The 15,637-nt window shown below is 39.8% G+C and overlaps 2 protein-coding genes across 4 annotated transcripts in view; both read left to right on the top strand.

The window, feature by feature from the left end:
* Positions 1-831, top strand: part of LOC111962951 (atrial natriuretic peptide receptor 2-like) — a 37,847-nt gene extending 37,016 nt beyond the window's left edge. Inside the window, exon 24 of the mRNA XM_023986194.2 lies at positions 110-831. Coding sequence (XP_023841962.1) covers positions 110-220 — 111 coding nt within the window. The 3' untranslated portion in view covers positions 221-831. The remainder of the gene's footprint in view (positions 1-109) is intronic.
* A 967-nt stretch (positions 832-1,798) lies between these two features.
* LOC111963164 (afadin- and alpha-actinin-binding protein) overlaps positions 1,799-15,637 on the top strand; it is a 39,061-nt gene continuing 25,222 nt past the window's right edge. For all 3 annotated transcript variants that reach the window (XM_023986415.2, XM_023986414.2, XM_023986416.2), the window contains exons 1-2: positions 1,799-1,889; positions 8,473-8,611. In XM_023986415.2, the coding sequence (XP_023842183.1) occupies positions 8,593-8,611 (19 nt within the window). In that variant the 5' untranslated portion in view covers positions 1,799-1,889; positions 8,473-8,592. The remainder of the gene's footprint in view (positions 1,890-8,472; positions 8,612-15,637) is intronic.

Below are 15,637 nucleotides of genomic sequence, written 5' to 3'. Positions count from 1 at the left end.
TCTTGATAGGCTGTCTGACATACAGTATACTGCTTTTGGAATGGTGTATGACCTACAAGTTTAGCTTCCATTTCTTTTGCATCAGCGATACTGCTCTTTGTTTGTAAAGGGAAAAGGTGAAATGACGACGTGGTGGCTGGAAGCAAAGAGAGAAGAATCCTCGGACCCACTCCTCAGATCCACCGAGTTCAGAGGAGTCCCTGTGCCAGTTAGCAACTAGCCAACTACTAGCCTTCATAGTCTCTGTCTGCATAATATATGGACCACAGTTTGTGTTTAACAGCTGTATTGTGCAATTGATATCAAATATATTTCTATACTGCCTGAGAGTCTTGGAGCTGTATTGTGAGTTTGTACGGTGATTTTATGTTCTGGCAGTTATTGTATTTATTCATATCCATACGGTGGATATATACTTGATATGTGCACTCATATTGTAATTGAGATGGATGGGGGAGAGGGAATAAGCACAAAATTAGATTAGCCAGTGTGGATTTCAAACCACAAGTCACATGATTGTTTCTTGCGTCTCTAACATTGCCACCAACAAGTCTAATGACCACCAGAATCACACCCCAAATGCCATAGGATATCTGGAAAATAATCCATTACAGAGAGGTAGTCCAACTGTCCACATATTCCAATATGATGAATTGAAATGCACAGTGTTGTATCATTTAATATATTATGATATTATCTTTACCTGAATTGATTCCATGTGTAAAATACTCTAAGCACGTTATTGTTCTGTATTGCGATGTAGTGCCTTTTGTTGGTAGGGAGGTTTAGTGTTTTCTGTTGCATTTCCCACACACCAAAATAAGAATTAAACTGTGATCCTTCTGAATTTCTTCACTTCTTTGTAACATGTTTCTCGTCTGGTGCAACACAAATAATACATCATTTGGCATTATAAACTGGGTGGTTCGAGCCCTGAATGCTGATTGGCTGACAGCCGTGGTACATCAGATCGTATACCACAGGTATGACAAAACATTTATTTTTGCTGCTCTAATTACGTTGGTAACCAGTTTATAATAGCAATAAGGCACCTCGGGGGTTGGGGTATATGGACAATATACCAGGGCTAAGGGCTGTTTCCTGGCACTCTGCGTTGCGTAGTGCATAAGAACAGCCCTTAGCCGTGGTATATTAGCCATATACCACAACCACTCATGACTTATTGCTTAAATAAACCATTCAAAATATATGGCAAAAGTATGTGTTATTTACAATGTTACTACAACTGAAACTTGACACATTACATTTAAGGTTTCTATCCTGATGGCAGCTACATGTCTGCTTGACCCAGAACAAAAAAAACAGACATTGCCTGTGTGATGAACTGTTGCGTCATTCCAGAGACAGTAGTGGTGATGCACCATTATGCACCCTCACTCTCAGTAAAAGCATTACACTTATCTAGCTTAATAAGCAGCCTGCCATTCACATGCAGTGTTGACAGATATATTTTGTATTAGTAAGTTCATGGAAAATATGTTTCTACACCAGCCCTGTTCCTGGAGAGCTACTGTCCTATAGGTTTTCACTCCAAAAACCTACAGGAAAGTAGCTCTCCAGGAACAGGGTTGTGATATGGTTCATTGATTGTACACAAGGATTGGGTGAAAGAACAAAAGCAGGCCACATCATTGCAACCTTTTGAAATTATGTTTCAAATGTCCTGCTCGCTAAAAGTGTAGTTTGGGAATTTGTCAAAAATATTATAGGTTTGCAGCCAATCGAGTAAGGAGGTGTTGGTTGCCTGACAACGCAGTAGCCAATCGCTGAAGTGTTTGGTTAGTCAGCTCCGGAGTCTGCAAGCCAAGCAAGCTCGTCAGGCGGGTTATGCGTTTTTTCCAAGGGTACCTTCATGATGACATAAAAACGTAAGTTAAGTTTTATTACACGTCATCTGTAGAATGTTCTATGTAGGAGACACTCGCATATCCCTTTGTCTAGATATTGGCGTTATGTTAGTAGCTAGCATGCTAATTCTGCTGTGCTTGGTTTGACAGCAGCGTGCCTGCATTTTACCGTTCTCGTATTGGTAAAAAACAAGTAAACCTTAGCGAGCTAGCTACTGTAGCGTAAAAATCTGTCCGGCAAACGATATTAACTGCGCTGTTAGACTAGCTATATATGAGTGCTCCAGCTTGTTGTCTTGCTAGCTACCCCTTGCCCATTATTCTACAACGGGCTGGTGAAAACAAGCATCTGTGATTGGTTAAGACGCGTTCTAAACCATATGTTTAGCACAGGTGTCTTGTGGTGGGGAGTTTTGTTAAGACCCGCGACGCTCTGTCTAAATATACACGCATCGCTTGCGGACGGTTTTGGAAGAGAAAGGACCTTTCATACTGGCGAAATTGTATTTTCCTAAAACAAAATGTTAAATTAATACACAACTTTATAGAGTTAAGGTTCCCACGTGGCTGAAAAATTCTGCAGGCTGCAACTGTGTTAAAACAGTGTATCGTACGTGTGTATTTAGCTTCTTTTTTTAAAAATGATTTTGATGTGATAGCAAAGTAAAGGGATTTGTTTCTAGGACCGTACGGCAATTGAGACTCGATTAACGTTTAGATAGAGTATTTGGCTTCCAGGGCCAATTCGCTCTTTGAACAGAACATGTAAGGTCCATGGACAAAGGAGTAACGTCAGGCTCCTTTAGTCCAATAATGGGCTAAGTTATCCCTAACCAGTCTATCAATAACAAGTTCTCGGGGAGCTCGAGCCTTCCACCATACACCAACTGGTCCCACTTTTTTTTAGTCTGGCTCGAACATTATCCAGTCTGTTTCAAACTCGATGATGTAGTGAGACTGTATCATGAACTTAATCTGGTATTGGAAGGGGATTTCTAATCACACATTCAACCTGGCACGTCATTTCAACGTGGACATTTGTGTAATATTGATTTCAACCTTTATTCACACTCATGAAGACTGCATAACGTTAGTTAATCTAAAAGCACAATCCAATTCCAATGGAAAAACAATGTCAGATTGTTGATTTAGTTGTCATCTAAATGTGTTATCACTGCACTTTCAACCATTTTTTTTAAAGATACAACAAAGTTCAAATGGGAATACAATGTCAGTTATGTTGTATTTATACAACAATTTAATGTTTTATCACTGTACTTAATCTAGGCCTAATAGCTAGGGATGCACGATATATCGGTGAACATATTGGAATCAGACGATATTAGCTAAAAATGCCAACGCCGGTATCTGCCCGATGTCTAGTTTAAAGCCGATGTCAAAGCTGACGTGCATACCTATATAACGTAGGTACACGAAGTAATGACGCCACGTAAAATTGTGCGCTACATATTCAACACAGCATTCCTAACCCAGCCCACAATGTCTGCTGTGTGGATCGAGCAGTCAACAAGTCGAGCAGTCATTTGAAAGAGTAAGAACATTTCAGCGAGACAACTCAAAGGCGAACTCCATTAACGCCAAGACAATGGAATTCATTGCCCTTGACAATCAACCATTCTCTGTCATGGATGATGTTGGCTTTAGCAACTGGTCGAGCACCGGTACACACTATCGTTACCAAGTGCGCTATTGTTCAGATGTTGCCCTACAGGAGTTACACAGTAATAGCGCCACTGCTATTAGCTTCACAATATACTATGGAAAGCCGTTTGGGTCTTTGCTTGTCAACACTATTTGACAGGTCAAATAGCACAGTTCTATTATAGAATGTTGTGTGTTCTGAATTTGCACATGCAAGCCAAGTGTCTCCACTACAATCAGTAGCACTGTCAAAGCTGTACAAAAAAAGTCTGATCGAACGATGTGTTTACAATACTGCGTTGGTAATAAAGCATTATTTGTTCAACTGCAACTTCTGGGGTAGCTAACTAGCTTTAGCTTGGTACCTAGCTGGCACCAGTACAACCAGCCTGAAAACAATGACCAGTAGATCTGCAGTCATTTTCACTATTCTTAGCAATGATTTAGGAATCCTTGTGAGTAATTATTAGCTAGGTAGCCACTTGTTGTTCACCTATTGAAATTGAACTTCAGTTTTTGAAAATGAATAGCTAGCAAGCTACTTAACCCTGTTGCCCAAAGATAATGTTATAAGCAGCCAGCTAGCTTCATCTGGCCAGTGAGGCTCGACCTGACCGGGTTATGTGTTGTGAAGCTAGCCACAATAAGGATTAGGCACAATAGTGGAATTTGTGGTTTGCCTTCAAAATAAAAGTACCTATTTGAAAGTGATGCAGAAGGTTACAATTGGTGGAATCATGCCATATTTAGACTAGATAATGTTAAACAAGGTTGGAATGTGAAGCAATTAAATGGGGTATCAGTCTACTAGGAGACACCCACTGAACACAACTGTGAAGAGTTTACGCAAACTGTGCTCGCGACTGGTCGAGTGCTCCCGCACATTGGCTAACCAGGCTATCTGCATTGTGTCCCACCCACCACACGCCAACCCCTCTTACGCTACTGCTACTCTCTGTTCATCATATATGCATAGTCACTTTAACCATATCTACATGTACGTACTACCTCAATCAGACTAACCGGTGTCTGTATGTAGCCTCGCTACTGTATATAGCCTGTCTTTTTACTGTTTTATTTCTTTACCTACCAATTGTTCACCGAATACCTTTTTTGCACTGTTGGTAAGCATTTCACTGTAAGGTTCACCTGTTGTATTTGGCATACGTGGCAAATAAACTTTGATTTGAAATGTTAGCGTTGTAGCACTAATCGCGGGACTGGGACTGTGTGAAATCACCTCCCCAGTCAGCTTATTGTGTGTATTGACATTCATATTGCACTGTACAGCTTTACCTAAGGATTGGGGATAAATGAAATGGGGTAACAGTCTACTCAATACCCAATATGTTATCAGACTCATCAGACAATACCCAATCAATTATCAGACTCCAAAACATCCACACAGTATTGTTTTTTCTCAGGAATAGTGTTCAATACACATAGGTTGACAATAAATGTGGCTCAATTCAGTTGTCTCAGATTCCAGCAATAAGAGCTACGATGCTAATGTTCTCTGGGTGTCACTGAGTAGACTGATACCCCATGTCATTGATCCACAATCCATAGCTAAGGCTGTGCTATGAAATAAGTATGCTCCCAATGCAATTGGTAAAGGATAATATATCCAGTGTGATTTCATCAGATTTTTGTCTTTGTCTTTTGGTGATTCCAACCTCGTTTAGCATGATCTCTTCAATGATTGGTCAACAAGCTTATTAGGCACGACGTATATATTTTTTGACATGCAGAGAATGAAACGACTGAACAAATGAACAACGAGACTGCACAGCAAGTAAGTGAAAGAAATAGGTTTTGATAATTTTTTACTGGTAATGGGGACATATGTAAATGCCATCAAAATAACTTTGTGGTGTGTGTGTAACCTTTTATTTGACGATGCAAGTCAGTTAAGAACAAATTCTTATTTACAATGGCGGCCTACCCCGACCAAACGCTGGGCCAATTGTGCGCCGCCCTATGGGACTCCCAATCACGGCCGGATGTGATACAGCATGGATTCGAACCAGGGACTGTAGTGACGCATCTTAATGAAAACAAACATCCATTACATTATGAATTATTATTTATTAATTGAACATGCTAACCACGTGTACAATATATCTAAGAGAGAACAATATTGTTGGTTACTGAATTTTTTAAAAGTTAGACATTACATTCCACCACCAGCTGCCCGGTTAAACAATATAGCACAACAATATACAATAAAGAACGTGTGTACCCCAGCCTTCACTTTCTCTGCTTCACCCTCCCTCTTCAGTCACTGAAGAATGGTCATCTTGACCTTTTTGAGCGCCACAACTTGCTAACTGCCAGGGCCTAAAATGTACTTTCTGGTTCACCAGCCACTGTGGCAGGTAGATTTAACCTTTTCATACGTGAGTTAAATATCTCTAACAGTCGCCCCAGCGTGAGTTGTTTTATGCACGTGATGTCAGAATGCATTCACTGTTCCACTGTTCCAAAATGTGATTATTGCGCAACAGGGCAGTTAATTAACATGTGCTGCCTGCTAATTATATATAGGCTATGTTTCAACTTGTCAATTTCAAATTAATTTCTAACAAGTTCTATTTTCTAACAACAGTTTGAATTGAGGTGTGTTCCCCCTCATTAATTCATATAGAAGTAGCCAATTTCTGCATTGCGGACAATTTATGTTTAAGGCTTTACTGAGCCGGACAAAGGTCTCTCTTTGAGAAGAGCCCACGTATTTCGCTAATGTTTTTGCAGATCAAATATGCAGATATTTGCGCGGTCTTGCAAGAATTTGAACATTTTCTTGCTGGGTCTCGCTTTGACTTCCTTGTTGTTTTCCTTACAAAGTAAGTTCCTTATTTTCTGTATATCGTGTTGTCTCGTTGTTCATTTGTTCAGTCGTTTCATTCTCTGCATGTCAAAAAATATATACGTCGTGCCTAATAAGCTTGTTGACCAATCATTGAAGAGATCATGCTAAACGAGGTTGGAATCACCAAAAGACAAATGGTTTGAAGGTAGGCCTTGAAATACATCCACAGGTACACCTCCAATTGACTCAAATGATGTCAATTAGCCTATCAGAAGCGTCTAAAGCCATGACATCCTTTTCTGGAATTTTCCAAGCTGTTTAAAGGCACAGTCAACTTAGTGTATGTAACTTCTGACCCACTGGAATTGTGATACAGTGAATAATAAGTGAAATAATCTGTCTGTAAACAATTGTTGGAAAAATTACTTGTGTCATGCACGAAGTAGATGGCCTAACCGACTTGCCAAAACTATAGTTTGTTAACAAGAAATTTGCGGAGTGGTTGAAAAACGAGTTTTAATGACTCCAACCTAAGTGTATGTAAACTTCCGACTTCAACTGTATCAAAGGTAAGCAGGGCTTGGTTAAAACCTTGGATAGGGGACCAAATTGATAGCCGTAAATAGATAATGTCTTCAGTAGGAGATGCTGCCCAGCCTATTTATTTTTTCTGAAAGTGGATGTAAAGTTTAAGATCTGACATTTTTTCAAAGGTATGAATCCAACATATTGTATACAAGGTTTGTCTGTGGAAAATTGGTTACCATGATGAAATAATAATTGAAATTTCACCCTCAACAACCGTTTATGTGAATGACTTGGCAAATCCAATGTATTTTCCACGTAGATTCCACATCACAATACAGTGACAAATGACTTTGAAACAACATTAATTCAACCAGTTTGTGCCCAGTGGGATAACTCAATCAGATGGAAGGAATCAGGCTGTGCAGTTATACCTAACCCACTGGGCAAAAATGGATTGATTCAACTGTGTTTCCACGTCATTTCAAACCCCAAAATATGTGACGACGTTGAATCAACGTTGAAAAATGAATTGGATTTGCAAGAAGTCATCAACGTAAGGACATTTAGACTTTTTTTTCACCCAACTTTTAACCTAGGCCTAAATCCAATGACGTTACATTTTTTTTGTTGATTTCGCGTTGAATCCACGTTAGTTGCCAACTCAACCAATTGTACGTCAAAACTAGACATTGAACTGACGTCTGTGCCCAGTGGGCAGGATTAGTTTATTAAGTGTCTGACTAGCCTAAATAAGCTTGGTAGGTTCACCATCTGTCCAGTAGATTCAATTAGATTAAGTGTCACCAGAAGGTCCTGAATGGTTTGGGTGGTAAAGCAATATAAATTATCGAAACAAACCCAACATGCATAAATTGTTTTCCCACTTCTTAAAATTGTATTTTTTGTTTTGTTATTGTGATTTTGTTTACTTCAATTTCATTTTGTTGACCCTTTTCAGATTTAACAAAGCCTACATTTTATAGCCCTAGGCTAACCATACAATTATTAATTTTCCTCAGTGCTTGTCTGGTCAGCTGTTTTTGAAAGGGTAGCCTACAAGCCATGGGTTGTTTGAATTGCACAAGGGACTGTCTGTTTCTGCAGATAAAATACCATATTATGTCTCTTGGATTAGGCTGGTGATAAGAGTATGAGGAGATGGTATGTAGCTATTCCATTTGTTAATAGCTTAACTTCATTGGTAAAATTGTGTATTGCCCAGTTTCTTTGCTCTGACTTGGTGGTTCCTTCTTTCCTCGACCACATTTGTAGTTGTACAAATCATATGCTATAACATGCTAATATAGAATACTAATATGTAGGTCTATTTGATGTGCTAACACCGTCAGTGCCTTAAACTGCAATTCAACCTTTGGATTCTTACAATGACGATATGAATCCCGGCCTGTGTTGCTGTAGAACTGGTGCCTGCTTAGATAAAGGATTTGGCTTTGTCCCTTCCTAATAAGCTCCCCACACTCTCCTGTTCTTTAGGCTATTGCATGTTTCCATCCCTCCTTGTAGACGTCCGTCGTCCCTAGTAATCCCGTGTCCACTTGTTGAATGTGCACTGCTAATCTATTATCTGCCCCTCTATTTCAGGAGCCGTCTGCGTAGGCCACTCCGTGAGCTGCATGTATCCTGGGAGGTAGCGGATGACCCAGACACATTCGGTGTGTTCTGAAGCAGTGCTGCCCTGAGGGAGTCTGGAGGACTGCAGCGATGCCAGAATCTTCACTTGGTGAGTATTGCATTGACCTTATGTACCGCTTGTGGTTTTCATTGAAAGTGTGATGCAGTTTTTCAGCTTTTGTTTAGTTTGATTATGATTCTCCATTTGTCACTCCACTAGTAGTATAGAGCTAGCCTACTTAGTTAAAGATGCAGTGATGAGTAGCTAGGCTGCTACTGTTTCTAATTTTTCTGGTGCTCTACATAAAGTAAAGCCTCATGTGTAAAGGAGAAGATTAAATTGACAGAAATAGCAGATTAATGCTATTTTAAGGTTGTGTGCCCATAGTAACCTCAATTCCAAAACTCACTCGTAAAAGGAATGCCTCATTGCCTTTCTGTTATCGCAACGATATTATACTACTTATGCATACTATTTTGCTTCCCAATAGTCCACCACAGTAGACGCGTCCATAATACCCATTAAAAACACCGAAATGGTTCTAGTGTTTATTTTTTTGCATTATATTTTTCACATTGCAATAAAACATTGATCTTTTTTTATTGTGTGTTTGGTGCAGGATTACCTCGGCGCAACGTTTTGTAATTCGTGTAATTCTCTCTCGGACAATGTGAGTTTTATCAATATATTCACCTCAATTTACTCCAAAAAATGTGCAATGCTAATTATTGATAAGTTACCTTGTCCGAGAGAGATTTTTGCAGTTATCAAAATGTCGCGCCAGGGTAAGCCTACATGAAGTAGTTCTAAAATCCCAGATGGAAAAATGTAATAGTGAAAAAACTATTGGAACAATTTCCGGGTTTATGACTCATACTGTAGTACTCAATGTCGTTTTCTGTTCCCAGAATTTTCTATTTATTTCATGCTAATGATTCAAAATTAGACTGACAATAAGGTTGGAATTCAAGTGTTTCTAATAGACCTGGATTTTCACTCAGTTTTTATACTGTAGCCTATTGGGTGTTTTAACCATTTTGAAGGAGAATTTTACTATTTAGGGCTTTAATCTGTATTTTTTAATGTATGTTAAAGAAGGGTCCTGAAACTTACCCTATCAGAAATTGACTTCCTCAAACTCATTCTGGAGTTCCAGGGCATCCAAAAACATGAACAAAGGCTTCAAAAACACCAGAATACGTAATTTTACAAACGGCAAAGCTCTCACGAACATTTCTGACTATGAATACGGGGATGAAATCGAATTTGCAGGTGAACCTTATTTCTTTGAACCGGAATACACAGACAAGGAGCTTCAACAGATGGAGGATGACCGAGAAAGGAGAGAGACAGAGCAGGCAGAGGCTCAGGCTGGTATTCATCAAGCATCCGAGGCCCGACTCAGGACATCTGGGGACTGGTGGTGTACCTGAGGGCAATGCCAAGCAATGCCCACTGAGAACTAGTGTCTTTGCTGCCTAGATTGGGACCTACTTATGCCACCCTTGGAAAATCTATGTGTCTGGCGAGGAGACAACGTTGACCCGCGAGCCCACCCTACTCTGTGTAACCAGTGACAATAACTTTCCAGCCCTCATTAACCCGGCAGTTGTAGAAACTTTTTTCCATGTGCGAAAAATAAGCTGGAAGAAGAGACCTCGGCCAGAGGGACCAAATGGCCACCTGTCAATAAAGTAAGTACCGGTAGTTTTTAAGTGATAAATAGACTTCCCAGCATTACAGTATTCATAGGCTGCGTCAAATGTCATCCCTCAACCAAATGCTCATCAGTAGGCCTACCTAGTGTTATTCTGCTTTTGCACAGATATTTATTCATTTTCTATGCAATATAGACTTGTGGTCTTGGATTGGGGATTGAAAGGCAAATGACTTGGCGTTGGCCAGAGACGAGTGTTACTCAGTTGCATCGTCAGAATCATCTGCAACAAGTACCCCTCACTCACCGGTGTCTACGTTGGATTCAAGGAGGCAGATGAAGCCTTCAGAATCCTTTGCACAATATCCTTTCCCTTTCTATACAGTGTATTCGGAAAGTATTCAGACCCCTTGACTTTTTCCACATTTTTTGCTACATTACAGCCTTATTCTAAAATTGATTAAATAATTGTTTTCCCTCATCAATCTACACACAATACCCCATAATGATAAAGTGAAAACAGGTTTTTAGACCTTTTTGAAAATAAAAAACAGATACCTATTTACATAAGTATTCATACCATTTGCTACGAGACTCGAAAGTGAGCTCAGGTGCATCCTGGTTCCATTGACCATCCTTGAGATGTTTCTACAACTTTATTGTATTCCATCTGTGGTAAATGCATCTTTCCCACGATCCTGACTAGTCTCCCAATCCCTGCCGATGGAAAAACATCCCCAAAGCATGATGCTGCCACCACCATGCTTCACCGTAGGGATGGTGCCAGGTTTCCTCCAGACGTGACGCTTGGCATTCAGGCCAAAGTGTTCAATCTTGGTTTCATCAGACCAGAGAATCTTGTAGAATCCTTTAGATGACATTTGGCAAACTCCAAACGGGCTGTCATGTGCCTTTTTTACTGAGGAGTGGCTTCTGTCTGGCCACATAAAGGCCTGATCTGTGGAGTGCTGCAGAGATGGTTGTCCTTCTGGAAGTTTCTCCCATCTCCACAGAGGAACTCTGGAGCTCTGTCAGAGTAACCATCACCTCCCTGACCAAGGCCCTTCTCCCCTGATTGCTCAGTTTGGCCGGGTGGCCAGCTCTAGGAGGTTCCAAACTTCTTCCATTTAAGAATGATGGAGGCCACTGTGTTCTTGGGGACCTTCAATGCTTCCCCAGATCAGTGCCTTGACACAATCCTGTCTTGGAGCTCTACAGACCATTTCTTCAGCCTCATGGCTTGGATTTTGCTTTGTCAAATGTGGGACCTTATCAGTGGTGGACAAAAGTACCCAATTGTCATACTTGAGTAAAATTAAAGATACCTTTTAATAGAGAATGACTCAAGTAAAAGTGAATGTCACCCAGTAAAATACTACTTGAGTAAAAGTCTAAAAGTATATGATTTGAATTATACTTAAGTATCAAAAGTACAAATACAAATCATTTCACATTTCTTATATTACGCAATCCAGACGGAACTCTTTTCTTGTTTTTTAAATTTACAGATAGCCAGGGACACACTGCAACACTCAGACATAATTTACAAACAAATTATTTGTGTTTAGTGAGTCCGTCAGCTCTGTGGCAGTAGGGATGAACAGGGGTGCTCTCTTGATAAGTGTGTGAATTGAACTATTTTCCTATCCTGCTAAGCATTCGAAATGTAACGAGTACTTTTGGGTGTCAGGGAAAATGTATGGAGTAAAACGTACGTTATTTTCTTTGGGAATGTAGCAGAGTAAAAGTAAAAATATATATCTTAAGGTAGAGATGCCACAAAAATCTACTTAAAAGTACTTTAAAGTATTTTTACTTAAGCACTTTACACCACTGGACCTTATATAGACAGGTGTGCCTTTCCAATCAATAGAATTTACCAGAGCCGGACTCCAATCAAGTTGTAGAAACATCTCAAGGATCATTATGGAAACAGGATCTGAGCTCCTGAGCTCAATTTCACGTCTCAAAGCAAATGGTCTGAATACTTATGTAAATAAGGTATTTACATTTTTTATTTTTAATATATTTGCAAAAATATCTAAAAACCTGTTTTCGCTTTGTCATGATGGTGTGTTTGGATTGAGTGCAAAAAAATAATTTAATCAATTTTAGAATAAGGCTGTAACGTAACAAAATGTGGAAAAAGTCAAGGGGTCTGAATGCTTTCCAAATGCACTGTAAATAAGAGCAGACTCAGTGTTTCACCTTTCATCAGTGATGTTACTTTATTAAGAAGGTAGCTAGCTAACTTTTATAACATATCTCTTACGTCGATTTAAATTTCTGCTGGTCTTAGACAGGCGCGGCAACGTCTTTCAACAGTTGGTATTGTTGGATTCGGGGTTAAACTTGGAACATTGTTATATTCAGAAGTATAGGAACATTAGTTACAAAAGAGACATGAGGGGTGCCCTAATGAAGCTTGGGAGGGGCTGAGTGCAGGGAAAACAATCACATGTGACAGTACTAATAAGGGGAGAAACCGTTGAAGGCTCATATCACTTAGTTCCCTGCTTAGCAAGAATGATGCAATGTTTAGCGATAAGGAGGAGACTCCACTCAAAGTGGTATATGAATACCACCACGGGGAAGCCATGTCTGTGTCTGAATTACAGCTGTATCGACCCTTTGGGGATAGTTAAACTTGGTTAAGCTTCTCTAGTGTCTCTGAGTTATTTTCTCTGAAAATTATAACCTAACAGTTGGCGTTGTCGGCAGGATTCACCACGATTTATAGTCAAACCAAAGAGGCCATATCAGTGGAGCAGAGCTGGCAACAGACAAGGTAGGCAAGTTCCTGTACCTGTTTCCACTCATTTTGACATTTTGGGGAGATGAGAATCATAGGATGAACAAATTATGGGATGAAGACCTGGAGAGCCTGAGTTTAATTCGGTAGGCCCATTGTGTAACGACCGGTCGTAGCTTTGTGGTATATGCTAGTGCCGTAAAGTTTAGAGTAAGTCCTGGGCAGGATAGATCCTGTGAAGGGTAAGTCTCATAGCTTTAAAGAGAGTAAATCCCGAGCAGGATAGTTCCTGTGGAGATAAACATTTCATAAATAAAGTCCCGAGCAGAAAGCCTGTGGAGGGTAAAATCTCAAAGAGAGAGGGGAAGTCCTGAACAGGGTAGTCCTGTGGAGGGTAAAACCCTAGTGTAACGGTATATTTACCAGACCCGTAAGAAGTGAGTCGCAGTGGCCGTGAGAGCGCAGGGTGTGAGTGTGTGTGTGTGAAAGAGAGGTTAATTTTATGCACTGTTGGGGTGGTGAACCATGGCAGATTATGTGGAAATAGGAAGACAAGTGTGAATAATTTTGGTGTTGTGAAGTGCTCAATAATAGTGAATACGGGAAAAAGCCATTAAGTCATCTGTGTTCTCCAGTAATACATTTGCAGACGCTATGGTATCGGTTCTAATACAAGGTACTAAGTGCCGCGAACAATTCATTATTGTCCGGGGAAGTGTGTAGCGCGACCTTGGAAAATAGTTAATAATAGCTGTGTATTATAGACGGGAGTGAAGAAATCCAAAACACACTTAACACCGTCAGGAGAGGTTAGGGAATAATAACTATTGATATGGCGACAAACGGCCCCGATTCTCCATGTCATATGGAGCTAGAGGATTTTAGTAAAGCCATGGAGGTGCTGAAAGAAGAGCATGAGCACTCTAACAATTCGGCTCGAATGTGGGAAACATTTTGCAAACTGGATAAAATTGGACAACATGTCCCTGATGAATTCAAATCAAATAAAGAATTCAGGGAGGCAATTATGACTTGGCACAAAGACATAAAACCAGAATCAAAAGCTCAATATACCAGCGTTTTGATGTCGGCATTCTATCAACAAAAAATACATCACGATAAACCCTGAATGAGTACCAGTACACTGCCACAGAAAGACTGGGTATGGGAGTGCATTGATAGAATTTGCACTTCTGCTTTGATGGCAGGCTTGAACCCTGTGATAAAAACGGTAATTGCGGGGGTAGTGGATTCAATTCAAGAGGATGTTTTGAGAGTGGAATATAGCTCGGCTCACTTCGCAGACATGGGAGGGGTTAATAGGGCCTTAGAGAAAATCACTAACTATAGTTTCAATGGCCAAGGTAAGACACAGAAATGTAGTGAAAAAACATCAAAGCGTAAGGAGATATCTCTCTGTTTTAGATGTGGGACTGTCGGACATTGGAAGAATGAGTGTAACGTGATACTGGAACCTGCTGCATTCGAAGGAAATGCCGCTATACAAGCGTTTGCATCTTTTTCAAAAGAGCAACAACAAATCGTCTTGACATTAGCAGGAGAGGAATTGTCCCATATTGGTGTATAGCCTCGGTTCGATCGATAGTGGTTCATAGAGATTACAGTTTCTATGTGAAGGAAGACGTATGAGATCACGTTTTACCTACCTTTTTAGTAGGGGCCAGGGATCAAATATTGCGGATTCCTTACAATGAGAAATTCGCTAAATTTGCCACAAGAAAAAGTGTTTTGGGTTGAAGAGTCTAGGCGAAATGCCAGGGGAATGGATTTTAAAGGTAACACATTTAAATGATATGGCCAAACACTCCTTGTAAACTCAGAATCCTTGGGGGGGGTTTGATATCATGAGACATTTTATGTGTTAAAACGTAAATCTTTTTTATTTTTTTTTATTTTTTTTATGTCGTCTTATTCTGAAATAGATTTCTAGAATATATGTAGGGTTGGTAACAAGGAATTAGCAAAGGAGGTACTAAACCTACAATTAACAGATTTTCTTTTTTTTTTAGTTCATGAACATTGTGGTGGATTGAAACAAACATTTAATGATAGGAGTAATTAATACTTTTGGATTGCTGATTAAAATGTAGCATAGTGAATGCTAACGAAATGCACACTCTCTCTTTTCCAAAAGAGGGGGTTTCATGATTTTTCGTTGGATGGTCCCCAGAGACTGTGGGGGGGCAGTTAGTGATATTCTGCAGTTTTAAGTATACTGTGGGATTAATTTTGGATGGGGTCTTTTCAATTAAGTTTTAAATTGGGTATGTTGAAGGATGGGAATGTTTTGAAAGGTATTTAAATGGGTTCTGAAGGACAGGGAAAGAAAGGGAGAGGAAATATTTTAATGGGGTCAAATGCCTTGTATCCAGACTTCCTGGTGAGGCCTGATCATCTCCACTAGAAATGATCAGAACAAGGGGGATTTAATTATAAAATGAATGAGGAACACCAGTCTCTTTTCAAATTGTGCCATTACTTTATGAGACTATTATTATTTCCGTAGGGAGTTATAAAGAGTTGTAATTCTAAGTTGATTAGTTATTTGAATTAGTTTACTTTTGATTTAACATGTTGTTTTTGAGTCACATGTTCGGATGGGAAAATGACCAGTTCCCTGAGGTCCTGGTCTTTGACTAAAGATGCATATTGAAGGGAAAATATAGGTTAATAAGGGATGACAGTTACTTCAAATGGATTGTGA

The sequence above is a fragment of the Salvelinus sp. IW2-2015 genome, linkage group LG4q.2 (genome assembly GCF_002910315.2).
Source record: "Salvelinus sp. IW2-2015 linkage group LG4q.2, ASM291031v2, whole genome shotgun sequence".
Classification (NCBI taxonomy): domain Eukaryota; kingdom Metazoa; phylum Chordata; class Actinopteri; order Salmoniformes; family Salmonidae; genus Salvelinus; species Salvelinus sp. IW2-2015.
The sequence above is the reverse complement of the archived record's forward strand: the minus strand, read 5'-3'. Positions and strand labels throughout refer to the sequence as shown.